At 38.0% G+C, this 18933-nt stretch overlaps 1 protein-coding gene across 1 annotated transcript in view; it reads right to left on the reverse strand.

Annotated features, from left to right (window-relative positions):
• BNC2 (basonuclin zinc finger protein 2) overlaps positions 1–18933 on the reverse strand; it is a 233054-nt gene that overhangs the window by 91443 nt on the left and 122678 nt on the right. The window contains exon 4 of the mRNA XM_074855944.1: positions 5129–5364. Within this exon, the coding sequence (XP_074712045.1) occupies positions 5129–5364 (236 nt within the window). The remainder of the gene's footprint in view (positions 1–5128; positions 5365–18933) is intronic.

Raw genomic sequence — 18933 nt, forward strand, 5'->3', positions numbered from 1 at the left:
ATATCTAATAATTTTGAATTTCATCAGTTTTCAGCATTGACATTGCCATAGAAAAGACCTTCATTTAGGATTAGTGATTCCCCACACATTGTTCAGTGCATGAACTTTTGTGAGTGAGTCAACTTTTGGGCCAATAAAATACCCATATTTTTCCAGCTGGCTTTAGTTTTGATTTTGTTTTCTGAGATTTTTTTTTTTAATTTTCTCATAGCTGTGAGTGGCACCAGAGAGTCTGGTAGCCAAGATGTTGCCTATGAGCTACTAACTATAATCTACTTTTTTCGAGGGAATGATGGTAAGAATGGTAATCCTAGGTCTAGCCCCTTTTCCTGATTCTGCCAATGTTCTGTTCTGTGCCTCTGCTTCCCTCTTCGTACTGTAAAGATAATATTTATTTTCCTCTTTTACACTAAGGGAATACAACTATTTGATCACAAAACAATTTAAAAAGAGTTGAGCTGTTACTCAAAACATTGAATCATTATTTGCAAAGAGTCAGTTTATGGCCTCTAAGTTGTGGTCATATGTCCTGTCATCTGCAGCTGGACCAGCATAAAAGCTGAATGCCCCAGCAGTTCACTGCTAGTGACATAATTGCTCTCTAGCCCTTTCCTCTCAGAATAATCAGAGTTAACTTGCACATGTTTAACAGGAGGATTTTTCTAACCTGGCTTGTTTAGAGAGAACCTGGCTAGGGAGCAGTTACACATGTAGTTACACTAGCAAATGGGTGGGGTAAAGTGTTCTCCAGTGGTGGAGCAGAGGAGAACAGCTGGCAAAGTTACCTCTTCACTCAGCTCAGCTGGAACCAAACCAGGGCTGCAGACTTACATTTGAGCTCTTCTTTACAGCAAAAGTAACTTCACCCAAATCAACTGAGCCACTAATCACATCTCTCTGAGTAACAGGTGCAGAATCTGACCCAACACAGCTACTGTTGTTGACAGAATAATTTCTTGTCATGTAAAGACAGTTGTTGCATTGGCTGTTTCCAAACAGATAACCTACAGACTCACTAATACCTCCATGTCAAATACAATAACTTGGTTACTTGAGATACTTACGAGATAAACAGGCCTAGAAACTGAAGCACTCTTGATGCACATGGAGTAGACACAGTCCATAAAATTTCCCTGCTGCAGTCCATAAAATTTCCCTATGCAGTAAGGTTATTTTGAGGATCACTTCTAAAGATGAGAGAACTCCTCCTCTAAAACATTAATCCTGTGAGCAACCTGATGAGACTGCTGACCAAACTGTCGCTCACTGACATTTCAGAGATAGGTATCTATTCACCAGAAGCTAGGTTTATTGCACAGAGGCCAGAGAAAGCTTGCCAGGTCTTAATGCCTTTCAGCCATTACTGGCAATGCTGTGACTGTGCCCAAATGTGAAAGGTGGTGTATCACATTACCTCCGCTGGCTTCACAGTTCCTTTGCTTCCTGTGCTCCATTAATGTATTCCCTGAATGAAGCAATAAATACTGCATTTTTCTCTGCCCACTGCTTTTTAATTTGCCTTTTAGAAACATTATTAGTCAAAATGAGGGTATTACAAATAATCCCACCCACCGTGCAGCACTAATACACAACCAGAGACAGGCACTGGTTTTCTCTTGTTTCTCGAGTGGAGCAAAGAGTGAGGTGTTTCTCAAAAGTTACTGAGAAAAAAGTATTTTTTTTGTGGGAAAAAGGGTTTAATTATGGATCTTGAACACAAAAGAAAATATCTGGCAATACTTAAATAATTGATTTTGAGTGGATACATATACCTTAACATATCTTTTTCTTTTTTTTCCTCAAAACCTCTTCCATTTAAGGAAAATGTTAAAGTAGTTTAACACTTCCCTTATGATTCAGGGGAAGTTCAGCACAGGTTGATGTCTCAGACCTTCCCAAGGCTTGAAACTCCAATTTTGTACCAGCTTTACAAATCTTCTGTACTGCAGTTAATTGGTGAACACTGGAACTTGAACCAGGCTTAAGTATTCTGGAATCTGTCACAACCATTCCCTTTCCCTATTCTGGTACTTCTCTTAGTCCTTGCAGAAGAGATTTAAGAGTACAGAGTCTGTATGTTTCAAATAAGTTCTGTGTTTCTGAGCAAGTGTTCCCAAAGTTGCTAACCTTCCCTCTTCCCCCTCCCTCTGACTCCAAACAGTGTAATTTCATCAAGGTACAAGTTTAAAATATTATTTTTATTAGATTAGAGACAAACAAGCTATTTTACTGGTTTACACTTCTCTAACTATAGCATTATAGCAAATGTAAAACTTTTCCTAGGGATATATATTTGTGTATTTGATGTACAATGAGTATGTATGACTGTATAGTAAACTTACCAGCATTGACTGGACTAGGTTAAAACTTAGACGGTTTGCACAGACAAGTTAAAAACAACTACAGACTGAGAGTCAGATGTTCCTGAATTCACTGCATAACAGCCTACCAACAATCCCATAGCTCTGCGATATTCTGGAGGATTTCTTTTGGTACTTGATACTTTTGGTTCTTCTGTAGGAGGCTCATGCCATTTCGTCAGAAGCTTTTTGTGTGGAAAAGCTGAGTTTGAAAGCCTCAAACAATTCTGTGAAGAGTTCCAATTCTACCACGATGAGCTTCATGGAACAACACCTTTTGCTCAAAGGAGACATTACCTGTAGTTCTCATCTGTATGTACTTTTACTGTGCTAGTGTTACTACACATTTCCTTTCAAGTTTCCCTGCATGCCCCTTTTCTCCTTTATATCGCATAATTGCAATAGACTTACTTTTTAAATAAGACTTTTTTATTATCATAGTTTTGATTAATTTTCCCAAGATTTATCTTAATATACATTTTACTAAGCAGTTCTGCCATATACTGAGCTTCCTAGCTTTAATACAAACAAAATGCATTTTTTGCCAGAGAGGTTGTGGAGTATCCATTCTTGGAGCTATTCAGAAGCCATCTCGACATGGTCTTGGGCAACCAGCTCTAGATGGCCCTGCTTGAGCACAGGTGTGGGGCAAGATGACCTCCCTTCCAACCGTGACCGGTCTGTGATTCTTTGAAATTAAAGAACTAAACTAACAGGCAGGCTTGACTACACCTACCATAGGTCTTCGTTCACCCACTAATACAATCCACAGCTGAATGCTAATCAAGTCAATATGCGGCAAGACTGTAACAGTTGCCCTTAACTTTCATTGATAACTGTTCTCTTTTAACTGACATAATATTTAATATAGAGTCGTTGAATGTAGTAATGGTAAAATTCATGCCTTGAGGGCTAAAGTGTGACTGAGTTTTAGCCAGATAAAGTGAACTCTGACCTAATGGTGTATTACAGGCCTTTACACCAGTCAGATGCATAGGTCACAATCTCACTCTGTATAAACCTCTATGTAATTATATTACAAGCCATTCTTGCATATATTAAGATCATTTCAGATAATTAAAACAAAATCAATACGAGCCTGATTCTGACCTTTAAGGCAAGAAAACTACTGATTTCAGTCAGTCTTCTTGTCTGTAAGAGACACTGAATTACATACTACACTTGTAATATATTACGCCTATTAATCGCATTTAGTAAACAGCAATTTTCTAATGTTATATCTTAGAAAGGATGCATTTTTTTATGTGTATTCCTTTGCAAATCATATTTCTTCAGCTCTCTTGATCAGTAGCATTCAGAATCCAGGAATTTAAAATATTATGCAATATGCACATAATGCCATTACAGTACATATCTCTGTAGGTATCTATGATATGTCTATCTAAATTATATATCATACCTAATATGTATAGATACATATCCATACATATATATCACACAAACATCTATAGATATCTACTCTGTAAATATCATGTATATATACTTACACATAAGTTTTAGACTTGTAATGGAAAAAATTGATTCTATTGTATTTGACATGTGTAACATTCAGCTTTTACAAAATAGGTGCCTGAGAGAATCCTAAAACAATTGAAGAGTTCCATTCTATATATATCCTAATAGGAATAACAGGATCTCATTATTAAAGTAATAGCCTTTTTATTACTCTTTCTCTAGGACTATTCCACAATTCAGAACATTTTTCTGCAAAAATCTGTGTATAGAGCATTTAAGAAAATATTTAAGAACATAGAATATGAAGGTTTCCATAGAATTATGTAAGGCTAATTTACTTCTCTCACACAAAAGACAGAAAATTTAAAACAAAATTAAAAATACAGTCAGAATTCTTCAGAGCAGTAATAAAGAGTCCCATATTTTCTGTATAGTGCCAAGCATGCTATCATTGCCTAAGAAAGTAAAGAAATAAATCAGAAACTAGAATTTTCAAAGTTTTTCAGGTATGTCCACTTCAATAACTGGATGACTTCTAGATGATGAAGAGCTCCCACAAAGTTAGTAGCAATTAGAATTCTGAAGCACGTAGCATTAGAGTCTCAATCAGAAATAGTCTTATAAAATAATTCAATTTGGAACCCAAAAGATAATTAAATTCTTCAGATAAGCAACCATACATACTCATGACCATACTCATAAAGCAAGTCTGTCCTTTTTTTTGTTTACTTATTTTATGTTTTGTTTACTTATCTTAACCAATCTGCATGTAACCTTTATTTAAAGCTACCTTTTTAAAATGGCCTCATAAACAGGATTTTCCAGTTTATACATTACACTGTAAGGATACTTCCCAACACAAGCATGATCCTCCATTTTATCTACCCCTTATTAGATATCTTGCTAAAGAAGGAAAGAGAAGATGAAGGAGCTGCTGACTTGGATCTTAGTTCCTTAAATCAAACAGTAGCCCATGAAAATTTGCCAGGTGCCTTTGATGACCAAATCAGGCTTGCAGCTAGCTAACCTCAGTATTTGCAGTATTTAAGGTATTTCCTACAATAAGCATAAGCAAGTACAAATAAATACTATGGTACGAAGGATTCTGCGTTTTTTTAGCTTAGGAAAAATTGAATATTTTATTTTATCAACACCATCATTAGTCTTCAACATGTCACACTAAATTTACTTCACATCCTTCTACCTCTTTGGGTGCACAGTCACTATGTCTGCACAAAAAAAAAATAAAAATAATCATTTAACTGGGTTTGGAAACATGCTTTATTTCCTACCTGAAGGATGTAGCCTCGAACGTAGTCTCGAAGTGTCCAGCCTAAGCCATGTAGAATATGCAACACCTCCTCTTGCTTCAGTACACTGAAGAGTCGGTCAAGTAGTATCTTCAGTCTCACAGGCACAGCCTGAGTACCGTAGAGCATCAGGCTGCTGATGTCAAACACAACGTTGGACTGCACAATCTCCACTTGGGTTGGGTGGTAGAGGTGCTGAGTACTAAGCTTATCCAAGGCTGAAAGAAAAGGGGTTAAGTGTAAGAGAAGAGCTAAAAGAAGACAAGAAAGTAATCCCAAAGAATTATCTAAACACATTGAATTTGGTGGTTTGAGCTAGGAGGGCAACTAAGTACCATGAAGCTGCTCACTCCCCCCTTCTCCCCCAGCACTGGGAAGAACGATATAGAAAAGGCCCAGGAAACTGAGATAAAGACAGGGAGGGATGATCATTAAGGCATTAAGGCACATTAAGGCACAGGCAAAAACCAGACTTGTTAGGGGAAGAATAAAAGAACATAAATTTAATACAGACACTAGCAACAACACAATTTAACAGACAGAATGTGAGAAGCATTACCACATCTTGAAAACACCTTCCCCCACCCCTCCCTTCTTCCTGAGCTCAGCTTTGCTCCCGATATCTCTACCTCCTCCTCCCTCCCAGAGGCGCAGGGGGCAGGGAATGGGGGGTGCAGTCAGTCCTGCCGCTTCTTCCACCTCAGGCAGGTGGGGGGAACTTCTAGCATTCCTCCCCTGTTCCAGCATGGTCCCACTCTCACAGGAGACAGTTCTCCACAAACCAGCTCCAACATGAGTCACTCCCACAGGCGTGTGGGTAACCCCCGTGTGTTGAAATCCTCCCAGCCCTGAACTACAACAGCGGGGGCTTCTTCCCATGGGGTCCTGGTCCTCTTTGGGTGCAGCCATGTGGGTCAGCGTGGGGCCCCCCACATACTGTAAATCAGCATCTGCTCCACTGGTGACCCCCACAGGTCATGCGGGGGGCAGCCCTGCCCTCTCACCATGGGATACAGGGGAATCTCTGCTCTGGCACCCCCCCACATTCTCCTCCTTTCTTCCACTGACTTCGGTGTTCACACAGATGTTCTCCTTGCAACTTCTCCTCACAACTCCCACAACTCCTCCCAGGTTCCCCTTCTTAAATACGTTATCACAGAGGCGCAGCCACTGTCGCTAACTGGCTCGGCTTTGGCCAGAGGTGGGTCTAACTTGGAGCCGGGGGAGCTTCAGGAAGCTTCTCATAGGGGCCACTGCTGTAGCCCCCTCCCCTGCTACCAAAAAGAACCTGACACTCACTCAAACCAGGATACAGATGCACTTATTTCCAGAGAAATATCACATGGATGATTCCTAGAATCATAGAATCACAAAATGGTTTGGGTTGGAAGGGACCTCTGAATATCATCTATTCCAACTCCCCTGCAATTATCAGGGACATCTTCAACTAGATCAGGTTGCTCAAACCCCCTTCCAACCTGACCTTGAATGTTTCCAGAGCTGGAGCATCTACAACCTCTCTGGGCAACCTGCTCCAGTGTTTTACCACCTTCATTGTAAAAAATGTCTTCCTTCTATGTAGTCTGAATCTACCCTCTTTCAGTTTAAAAGCATTACCCCTTGTGTTATCGCTGCAGGCCCTGCTAAAAAGTCTGTCCTTGTCTTTCTTATAACCCTCCTTTAAAGTATTGAAAGGCAGCAATAACATGTCCCCAGAGCCTTCTCTTCTTCAGGCTGAACCGCCCCAACTCTCTCAGTTTGTCTTCATAGGGAGAGGTGTTCCAGCCCTCGGATCATTTTTGTGGCCCTCCTTTGGACCCACTCCAACAGGTCCATGTTAAAAATTAGTACCCCGATTTACCATAAATTCTATCATGAATTCACTGCTACTTGAGCTGGCTAGTTTGTTTTACCCTTCTGTGTGGATTTCATATTATTCACTGTGACGTGAATAATTTAGAGATGAGAGGAGGGGAGGTTTGCAGGATGAAGGTAATTCTTATCCTCTCGTGAAGTTAAATATGATGGAATTGCATATGACATCACACACTTTACTGAGTATCAATGTTTAAATTTAATTTTCTTTTCATTTTATGGACTATGTTGCAGCAGCTAAGCTTCTCACTGCTTTTTTTAAACAAAACTTTCTGAGCATGTAAAATAATTTTATAGGGACTTCTTCTCCTGTACTTTGGTTTCTTCTTGGTTTATGGTCACTGGAGAGTTCATGTACTCTTGATAAATTGCTTTCTTACATCCAGAGCGCAAAGGCCCTTATCATTTACTCACTGGCTTCATTCAACACATTTACTCCAAGGAATACTTTGTCAAAGAGTTCTGGTTTCCTCATACTTCATTTCTTGCAACTGATTTGTCTGATCTTTCCTATTCTAGTGGTTAAGTCAACTTTGAATAAATAGCTTTAAATATTAATTTAACATTCAAAAAAGATAAGGAATTGGCAAGCCTAGGGACTGCAGTCCTGCGTCTCTCTGCAGGACATTTATACTGCAAAATGTGAAGAGTGGGATTTTTCTTCCAAAAGCTCTTCTTCCAAAGTACTTCAGCTATATAGGCTTCATGATATGGGACTGATTTATTTACAAAGTCTAATGAATGGGATTTGATTGAAGCTTAAACAGGTCAAATACTTTCTTACTTTTTCCCCCTTTTATGAATGATATTTTTGTAACATGGTTATTTTGCTAATACTGTAACAGATGTGTCATCAAAGTAATCAGCTAGAAAAGCCTAGAAAATTGATTTTATTACTGTGTAGGCTGTGCTGTATGTGTGCTGTTATGTATATATGTGTACCTGGGGGGCAGAGAAACCATTTGGAAAGTGTAAAATAAAGTAAAATGTTAATAATTTTTTAAAAAAAACTATTACTCTCAATAAGAATGTTGTAACTAATATTAGTATTAATAGCTGTAACACATTCTACCAAACTATGAAAATAATCTGGATCTGGATCACCTTGAGCTTTCCACCTTCAGTCTTACATAATGAGTATAGGGTCCAAAGAGGTTAACTGGCTTCTCCAAGTTTACACAAATTCAGACCAGAGTCAAGACCTGAATGAATATTTTATGAATATTCAATACTTTTTAATCACTGCACCATACTGTATTTCTAATATATCTTTTTATTTATTTTTGTTTCTCTTTACTTAACAGTAAACCCTATGCCTGCAGTGAGGGAAAGCAAGTTCTTCCAGCTAAAGAGACTTGGCTTGCTGAAGATTTTAAGGTCATGATTCTACTTTGGCCCAAGTGAGAATAACTGTAAGTCGTCTTTATCTAAAGACTATTGGGTGGATTATAAAACTAATAGCTAGAATGAGATTACAAAACTCTGTGGACATTTATTCGCTTCATATAATGTGACCACTCTGAGGATAATAACTTTGGAAAGGCCGAGATGGAATATAAGTGAAATAAGAAATAAAAAAGGTCCATTTAAATTACTAAGCACACTCTTTGATGAGCAGACAGAAATTTTCACAAGATATCCTGTACCATTCCATTTATCTGCAATATTTGTTTTCAAGCAACATTGTCTATAGACATCTGCTTCTCAAAACACACATACACACAAATAAGAGTTAGTCCAGTGTTGGATTAACATTCCAAGTGGCAGTGAAATTATCTCCAATTTTGATTTGTGACCATATTCTGCACATTGTGTAATAAACAAATAAGCAGTGAATTTTATCCTTTTGAAGTACAAGTCAGGATATGCACTGAAATGTGTAATTTACAACACAACAAAGCATATATTTTTGCATGGGTGTGTAAGAACATTTGCAAATGAAAGACAGACCTCATGTTACAGACCAAAAAAAAAAAAAAAGGAAAAAGTTGTACATGAAGAGAAAGGAAATGCACTTGCACCCATATGAGAAATAATAGTATGGTAAGCATCTGAAATTCTTTTGGATCATTGACTATTGAAACCCCTTGCACTTGGCAGGAGAATGAAACCTTTTACTATAATCTGTAGTTTAGAAAAATTATCTTGTTTCTTTAAAAGACATTGCTAAGGAAATAGTTGACAATGTATGATTTCGTAAGTGCTCAGGAGACTTCAAGATGAAACATGCTATATAAAAGAATGAGCTTTATCGTACCTGAAAAATGACATAAACAGATGTGTCCCTATTAAGGAGATATCAGTGACTAAACATCATAAACCACACATTAAAAGTCCCTTCCTGGTGCAACATGAAGTATTACATACTTCTTACACTTTCAGTGGGCTCAAAAGTTCACCCAGAAGAGTCTTAATATGTTTGTGACTTTTTGTTTGTAACCTGTACAATCTTTTCTGAAAACATGACTACAATGGGTTTAGCTAGGTGCTTAACTAAGATGGGTACCTTTTACAGGCCAATTCAATTCTTAGCTCAGTGTGAGTGGAAAGGCATTCACTGATAGAGTAAGAAGAGATCTAATGCATCTTAAAATCACACACTTGCTGAGTAATCAAAATTTTTGTGGAACAGTCTAAAAAGACCCTTGTGTTTTACTATAACATACAGCTGGGTAGTATTTACATGGTGAATTCTAAATTTCAAGTACTTGTTTCAGAAATTTTAACTATTAAAAAAGGAGGGCAGAAGAGGATGATGAAGAAGTAGAAGACATTAGAAAAGATTGCCTTCAACACCCAAAAATGTCTACTTGGATAACTAATACAGGAATTAGAAACCCTTCAGTACCTAAACTCTGAAACTTACGCAACTTTGAAGTATCAAGTATGCATCATAATAATTTAGATAATTTAGAATATTTTAGTTGGAAGGGACCTACAACGATCATCTGACCCACTTCAGGGCTGACCAACAGTTAAAGCATATTATTAAGGGCATTGTCCAAAAGCTTCTTAAACACCGACAGGCTTGCTGCATTAACCAGCTCTCTAGGAAGCCTGTTGCAGTGTTTGACCAGCCTCCCAGTAAACACATGCTTCCTAATGTCAAGGCTGAACCTCCCCATGTTGGTTTATCCACTCTTTAACTTCTTGAATAGTAAACAAAATCCCCCACATTTTAGAGAGACTTTGCTCCGTATAATCTGAATCCTAAAGAGAACTTTGAACTTGATACAATGTCTTCACATTACAGCCTGCAGTATTCTTATTATGCAAAATTCCAGAAAAAAATTGGACTTATTTGTAATAGATCAATGAACAAACTTTTAGGTTTCATTTGTGTTGTGTTTTTTGGGTTTTTTTAAATGCAGTAAAATAGGGAGGGGAAATCCAGTTCACCATTTATATTTTACTGGAGTTTTGGGACCCTGTGTAATTCTGAGGAGATTAAGTACAAAAGATACATTAAAATGAGGCTCAAATACTTGTTCAGTTTATCAAAAAACAGAAAATATAATTTTATTCATCTATAATTCATCTATACTGTGACCAGTTTATAGGCTCAGCTATGCAAATTTACTCATTGATTTTAGACACCTTCCTTCCCAACATGCATGTACAAGGTCAACCAAATTAAGTCATACTTCTGAGTGGATTCCATTTTTGTTAAGCAAAAGAAATACAAGTATGCAGTGATGAATTTTGTACTTTAGAGGTCTCATATTGTTTTTTGAATAGCTACAATAAAAACATGACATTTGCCTTTACTGAATATAAAATAATTTTAAATATCCTAGTTTTAATGCAGTTGGAGTTGTAAATACACATATCTCTTGCTAATTTCCTGATCCTAGAAAAATATTTAGGTATCCTAGAAAGGTATGAGAAGGTCTAGTGAAACCCTTTCTCTCAGCTGATTTGCCTGGCTCTGCATCTCAGACCACAGAGAAGAGTCAGTAGGCCGCAATGTACAGGTCATTATGGATCTCATTCCATTTCAGTTTTAAATTTGGGCTCTGCAACAGTCCCACTCTAGATTTTCTTGCATGCTCTCTAGGCAGTTCTCTAATTTACCAAAGAGAGATACAGTTGGAGTGCATACACACATACGCATGACAATACAGAATTTTATAAACATCATCATCTTTCCAGATTACTAGATTTGTTCAAGGGTCAACAGGAAAATGAAAAATAAATTTTATGTAGTCTGTGTTCAGACAATAACAGGGAGCTTTCCAGACATTATTTTAATCTAAGTAACTGGGCCACTGCAGCAAGAGAAACTGAAATTGGCAGACAGACTAAATATACAATACCAACATAAAAAGATTCCATGATACTGTTGCAAAACCAGCATGCTGAATACAGTAAAACAGATACAGTATTATTAATGGCAATGTGGAGCACTGTAGTTTGCTCTTGATTTTAGTGGTGAACATGAACAGCTTCACATTTTCAGAGTTGAAGATTTTCTTCTTTTCCATCAACCACAGAAAAAGAAGTAACAATTCTTTCAAGAACAGAAGTTAGCTTAGGAATTACTAAAATGCTGTAGGGAAAGGCAAACTATTGCAGTCATAAGAGGTTGTCTAAGCTAGCATCCCTCAGGATGCAGATTTAATACCACCTGTAACATGGTGTAATGTGGTGCATTTTGTAGGTGGAAAAAATTGCTCCTCAAAAATATCATGCTTAGAAAGTGACTAAGGACAAGAAAGCTTTCCAGTGTCTATTGAATGGCTCAAATATTTTCATGAAGTATGAAATTATCCCACTCACACCTGGCACAAGTGCAGAGAGCATGGGACATTAACATTTATATGGGTAGGTGAACATCCTGAATCAGTCTGGGTGTAAATTCCAGCTACAACATGGCATCCTTTGGCGATCTCCATTTCACTTCTGTCTTCATCCCTTTCACAGTTTAATCCAGATAGAAGAGAAATGTTCACTAAGACACTGGATTTCATAAGATCACGGAAGAAGAGTAAGTAAAGCATATTCTGATTCCCAGGCCAAACCAACTTTTCCTTCTGCCTTTTACTGTATTTAAAAGCTAATAATAGAAACCATTTGCCAAATGCATTTAGTCTCTGACAGAGGGACACATATGTGATCTTCTAATTTACAGCTTGCATGTACAGATGTTCACACTTAGTAAAAGGATTCTTAATAGCATTTTAAAATTAAACATGTGTTGATAATAGGTGTTTCAAACCCAAACAACACAGCAACTAAACTGATGTCTTCATGCCTCACCATGCCTCATGCTCTAAACAACATTTCTATAACAGATCAAAAAAAACCCCCAGCACTTCAGTTGCATGAACACAAAATAAATGTTATTAAAAAAAGTCTGAATGAAAACTTTCATTAATTTTTCTGTCTATGATCTGATTCCAAGTTGAAACATTTAGATTGCTACTAGGTTTATGTAGCCGAAAGCAGAACCACAGTTTGTTCACAGACGTTGCTTGCTGTCTGCAATTTTTTTTATCCCTTTGCAAAACTTTGAACCCCATCCAGCTTTGACACACTGCCTCTTCAGTTAATAACTATCAAGTTTCCCCTTGTCTCCTGTCTACTTTTCTTTGAGGCAATTGCGCACTCAGCACCCCGAGATAATAACACACATCTATAAGATAAAAGCAATGGCATTAATGTAATTGTCTGCCTTTCTCTCTTTAGCCTAATCTTTTTTTTCCTTCAGTTTTGACTGCCTCTGTGACACCTGTTTTTGTCTCCTCTGATCCTACAACAGGTTTTCCGCTGACAAGGTTTTTGCCTGACAGAGATTCTGCCAGACAAGAACATAATAAAATATGAAGAACTGCTTGTCAGAGTTTCTGCCAATGCTCACATGAAATAGGGGAAAAAAAAATCCCAACTTTTTTTTTAAAGGGGCCCTGTGCTGGTTGCTTTTGGCCTGTCAGGAAAAGAGCCTCCCTGGCCAATTCCTGCAAGCCAAACAGGTGTTTTCTTTTATGTTTTTTTTCTATACAAAAAACTTTTTCTTCAATAGTGGAAAACATGATTACAGAGAAAAAAAAAGGAAAAGAACAAAAAACCCCCCCAAAATGCTTTCTCCTAAAAATGAAGGTTAGACCTAACTTTGCGTAGTGGTACCTCAGTAGCATGTTTTTAATTCAGAATTGACCCCTTAAATAAATAAAGTGGTAGGCTTTTTCTCCCTCCTCCTTGTCGATAGCTAATTTGTTCAAAGGAACAAGCTATAAAGGACCTTCATTCCAGGTTCTCAGGAAAACATCTGGGCTACCAGACACTTTCTGCATGGGAATACTGCATGAATGAAGACACCTGACTATGGGGACCACAGTAGGGAGATGAGACAGAACCTCTTCTGTCTGTGGGATTTGGACCTTACAGTCCTCTCCATCAGTGTGTGCGTTTGTGCCTATGTGAAGGGGGACTTCAGAACTCACAATTACCCTGACGGAGAAACACATGTAGATTAATCATGTGAGGTCCCACCACACAGCTGCTTTTGTGTGTTTTGCTATCATCTGTCCCCTTCTGCAACTATTGATCAGTCCATGGTGTCACAGCCCTGAGTGCACCAACTGTCCTTCACTGCACTGACCAGCCTCTCCGATCTCCAGCCTGAAGACCCCTACTAAAGCTCAGGCCTGGACCTTCATTCCCTATCTCAGGTACATTGTAGGTGCTGGTCTGTTGTCCTGTCTTCTAGATGACCCTGAGACCCAAATTACAGCCTGGTCTTCAGCCGTGTCTCTGGCCCCACCTTCTTTTGTTACTGACTGGATCCCGTGGATGGACCCTTGACCTGATTTATTCCCTTTCCATGCCTGAAGTTGTCAGCAGACCAGTTACCAGCACCTGGTTCTGTCTACCCTGATCAGACTTCAAGGAATTGTGCCCACGGTGCAGGCACAGCCAGTGCTGCAGTTGCCCTTGATGCCTGGCTTAGACCTCTTTGCTGGGCATCTCCACTTTTTTTGCTGCTCCTTGACACATGGATTGACAGTGTCACTGTTGAAATCTACAATTTGTAATGGAAGCCACTAAATTATTTCTATTACCTTGACTAGTTATTAATCTTCAGTCTTTTGTATCTCTTGTCTCCAAAGCCAAATGCCTCCTTCCAATCAGCCATTAACACCTTCTTAAAAATATTCTCTCCCTTAATAATGATGAGATAGGAGTTAATATGTATCTTAAATGGTCCTAATGCCATCTGGTTGACATACTGTGACTACAGTGAGACAGAAGCACATTTCAAGTCCTGGATTGTGGTCTGGATTTGGAGGATTTCCATCTTAATCTAAATGCACCTCAAATTCCATTAACTGTGATTCACAGATTCACAGAAAGTCTATGTTGGAAGGGATTTCTGCAGATTGTCTAGGGCAGCCTTCTATTGAAAGCAGGACGTCAGATTATGTTATCTCTGGCCCTGTGAAGCTGAGTCTCTGATATTTACAGTGGGGAAAATTTCACCACTTCTCCAGGCAACCTATGGCATCTTCTATGCAGCCTTGAAAACTGTAATGAAAATGCAGCAGGCCCTGCCCACCTGTTAACATCATTCTGTTTGGATGGAGTGCTGTGTTGTAGAGGCATTTCACAAAGGCAAGCTAAGACCATGGTGGTATTTCAGTCTAGGAGGTAACTGATTCAAGCCTATGAAATACCCTCCCACATGTGCTAAACCACCTCAGTTTTCCCAGGAAAAGCTGCTGTCCTAATATTCAGACCCTGGAAAGAATGGTTCAGACACCTAGTTCTACCATTCATAAGCATCAGTCTTTCCCACCCCAACCCATGTACTGTGACCATTTCACAAAGCTCCTGTTAAATATACTTCAGAAAAATTGGCTGTAATCAATTAGAATATAATTAGGGGAGTCTTTGAGACTCATGCTATACATTTCTTGTATTATCTTTTCTATTTCTAAAATCCAGATGGAAATGGGATAATAAAGTAACACTATTGTCTGCTAAATTAATCTGGGGCAAGTTTCCTCATAATGCTACAGCTCAAATCAAAATTCTTCCTAGTATGTAAAAAAAATTAAAATATGTTTTTTCCATTGAATTTAACATTTGCAAAACAGAAAGCTCAGGTAAAGTTACCCATGGTATTATCATCACTTTGTAACATCTGAAAGCAGTATGAATTTTTTATTCTTGCAGTCAAATCCCATTTTAACCTTATGAAGCTATATGGGATGGAGTGGTAGGGTTTGTTTCATTTAGAGCTCTTTCAATTCGTGTTCTGCTTAACCTAGTGAACTCTAGTTAATTAAGATGTTCCTATAAACAATTAAGCTTCTTGTAGGATCGTTAAGAAGATATAAAAATTTATGTTGTAATAAAATGATAAAGTGGTTAGCACATCACAGCAATTCATGTGCAGCAGCATAGGTGTTAAAAGAGGCAAGTAAGCAGGTAATGTCACCTAAACATCTTGGAGAACTGTGGATGCGTGTTGCAGAAGTCCACTGCTGGTGCCCCATAAATCCATTGGTGATTTGCACTCTCAGGTACCACAGAATTTATTCTGCTCATCTGACAATCAAGCAGTGAGCACCACTCTTTTGCTCCTATCTGTAACTATGCCATGTAGTGAACTTCCTATCACCACCCTTAAGGGGGCAAGATCAAGGGTTTCACTGACTACCTGTCCAAAAATCAGCCTCTACTATGTCTGGAAAGAGGAATTCCAAGTGGGAATTAAAAAATCATTTGGTTTATTGCCTTTGCTCCATCTTGCACATAGCAAGTCTATTTTTTCCTTACTGCATTCTCTCCTTAAGAAGAGAGGGTAAGACATCAAGTCCAAGATACCTCCTAGTGTTTTATCCTATGGTATTGTGTGTACTAAATGGGATGAAGCCTTCTCTGTAAAAGATAAATTCAGTAATGATGGGCACCAAATAACAGTATCTTGGCACTTTTGAAATACCTTTAGTCTAAACCTCTCTGGGCACTCTACAGCTAGGCAAGGGAGATCATAGCTATAAAAGTGGCCTTATATATATCTCAGAGTTGTCAATGGGTATCTGATGGTATTAATACCAGTTCTGTGGGAGTACAAAGTGTGATTAGTAAATCAAAAGTTTTTCAGACAATAAAACATTATTGATGAGATAGGGCTTCACTTTTGAGATGTGAATATAGGACAACCCAGCAGAAAAGGGCACTATGCTTTAGAATGGGTCATGATCTGTTTAGGGATTACTAGGCACTGGAGCAGCTCTTAGTTGACTGCTTAATGTCTGGACAGGGGTAATCTCACTTGGTCACATCCAAGAGACACTGGCATATTAAAACTCAGTGCTGTGAACCAGTAAAATTGGGGAGAGGAAGAAAGACCTAATCTTCCCAATTGTGTTAAAATGTCCTGGATGTGTCAGGGAAAAAGAGAAAAAAGAATTTATTCTGAATGGACCCCCAGGGAAATCCAAGGAGGTATGAGTGTGAACATATGTAAGTTAGAGCCTGTGGTTTACTCCCATGGAAAACCTTACTTGACACCTGAGGATGTCAAATTTGCACGAGGACTAAACTTTTGACCATATGGTTATTGAAGTATCAGCTGAATACAATGATGGAAAAGGAAGGCTTTCTGTTCGATCTTGGGGCAACTAAGCATTATTTCCTTTCTGTCACTTGTGTCTTATAAACCTTTGAAACAATATTATTTGTCTTGGATGCCCTAGTACTTGGATATTCTCATTTGCTTTTACCTTAGTTTGACTTGCATTCAACGGTGATCTCAGAGTACCCCAAAGCAAACACTACATCCTACCAGTGTGCAGGCTTTAAAACCAGATACTAGGTCAGAGTACCCACAAGATAAAAGAGTGCATCTTCTCCATGCTGCATTGGCCGCTTTGGGAATCACTGCTGAAGGGAGGCAAAAAGACATGGCATTGGCAGAAGGGGGGCCTTAAAATAGTGTTTACCAGTAATGAATGTTAATCAGGTAAAGTTCCTGGAAGCAACTGAGTAATGAAAAATACACCTCAGCCTTCAGGGTCAAAGGGATGTTAACAGATGGATTTAAATTATTTTGTCAGTGAAAGACAAGAAGACCCAGGCTAGATCTAAAATAGTTTTACTTTTAAAGTCATGAAGAACTAGCCTTTGTTATCAATGAATTGTAGATAATTTCTTTGCTAAAAAATCTCTATGTAACAAAAAAAAAAAAAAAGGAAATCTATGATGTTCTCAAGTAATTTTAAACCACTTTAAAGAATTAAATAAACTGAATAGAACAAAACAAGTATGTTCAGTACACTAAAATTGTCGTTATTTTTTATATCCTATGGAACAACAGAAAAATAACCCAATTATTTTACAAGTAAACTATAACAGTAGGATTACATTCCTCCTTTCCTTTTTTAGTATTTATTCTCTACTATCTCCATTTTGAAGTAAAGAACAACATGGCAATTCTGCCAGCTTTTAGGGACACTCTTAAGATCTGTGACGTGGTTTGGTGTTTGGTTTTGTTAGAGATGATTGACTTTGCAAATCTGGATTTCTTTCACTTAACAGATTTGGACAGAGGCAAATATAGGACCCCTGCTGATTTTTATTTCAGCGTAGCACTCCTCTTCCTTCCTACCTGATTCCCATGCAGCTCACATTTAAAAACTTCTTCCTGAACCAAGTCCTTTCAGCAACTTCAGGCTAAGGGAGAAATGCGATTTCCAAAATTTCACAGCATTCTTCTTCTATTTATTTATTTACACTTGTTCTCCTTTCTTTTGTTCTCACTTCATGTTTCTTACTACTTGATCATTTCATGAACTACCATATAGAAATTCAGAATTCTCAACCATTCTGAATGAAGAAGTCACAGTCATGTCATGCATCTGACTTTATGACATTCTCCATTTTCTAGTGGAGGTTGTTGTTTTCATTGTTAGTCTCATTTACAGCAAGATAGTACATGCATTATATAAATACTGGCAGCAGAAAACTTCCTTCACAAGGTGAAAGTGTAACCCACACAGCAAGTCTCTGAACATGAGTTTTCACTGGATGGCTGCTTTAGAACTGAAAAAGAGTAACAAATTTGCCCGATGTGCCAAAATCTACTAGTTAATGTTTTCATTAAAACCAAAAGGAACTTAATCTCAAAGTTACTAGAGAAAAGACCTGTCCAAGTCTTGGACTGGAGATGGGGCCATATGTGGCCTCATCATACCTCAGAGAGGTACTAAAGCCTACTTGAATAAATTCACAGGATACTTCATTTCTTAGAGTAGATTGAACAGCATGAAATTCAACTAGTCCAAGAATGCACAGTATACCAAAAACACCTGAAAAACATGCTGCTGCTGTCTGAGTTTTACCAGTTTGAGGGCAAGACAGAGAACTACTATTTCTAATGTTCTCACTCTCTTTGAAACAAGGTGACAATGATTTCAGACAAACTTAATAGTATTACTATACTGTGGTTTTTTAAATCACTGTTAAGTCTGAGATACTGAAACTAAAATAAATAGAACGAATGTCATAAATAATAGCTTTAGTCCACTATGACATATGTCACCCTGGCACACCTTTTTAGATAAAATGGTTATGAGAGAAGGTAGACTGTATTTCCCTTTGATACTGCATTGGCCCTTTTAAGCTGTTGGACTAGGTATAGTAAGAGTATTTCTGCTAGCAGTACAGTAGTTGTTATTCTGACATCAATGACTAGCATACAAGGAAAAATTCAAAGTCAATGAAATCAACATCTTTTTACTGCAGACTTGCTTAATTTCTTTCCTTATAGGCTAAGATACCTCTGCTAGAAGTGGGTGGCAAATAAAGTGGTGTTTTTTCATTATTTCCAATAAAGTTTGAGTAAGTGATTTTGTGCTAACGCCAGTAAAATGTCATGACTATCTTCATAGTATAGTATGTTACTT

This window comes from Strix uralensis, chromosome Z (genome assembly GCF_047716275.1).
Source record: "Strix uralensis isolate ZFMK-TIS-50842 chromosome Z, bStrUra1, whole genome shotgun sequence".
Taxonomy (NCBI): Eukaryota; Metazoa; Chordata; class Aves; order Strigiformes; family Strigidae; genus Strix; species Strix uralensis.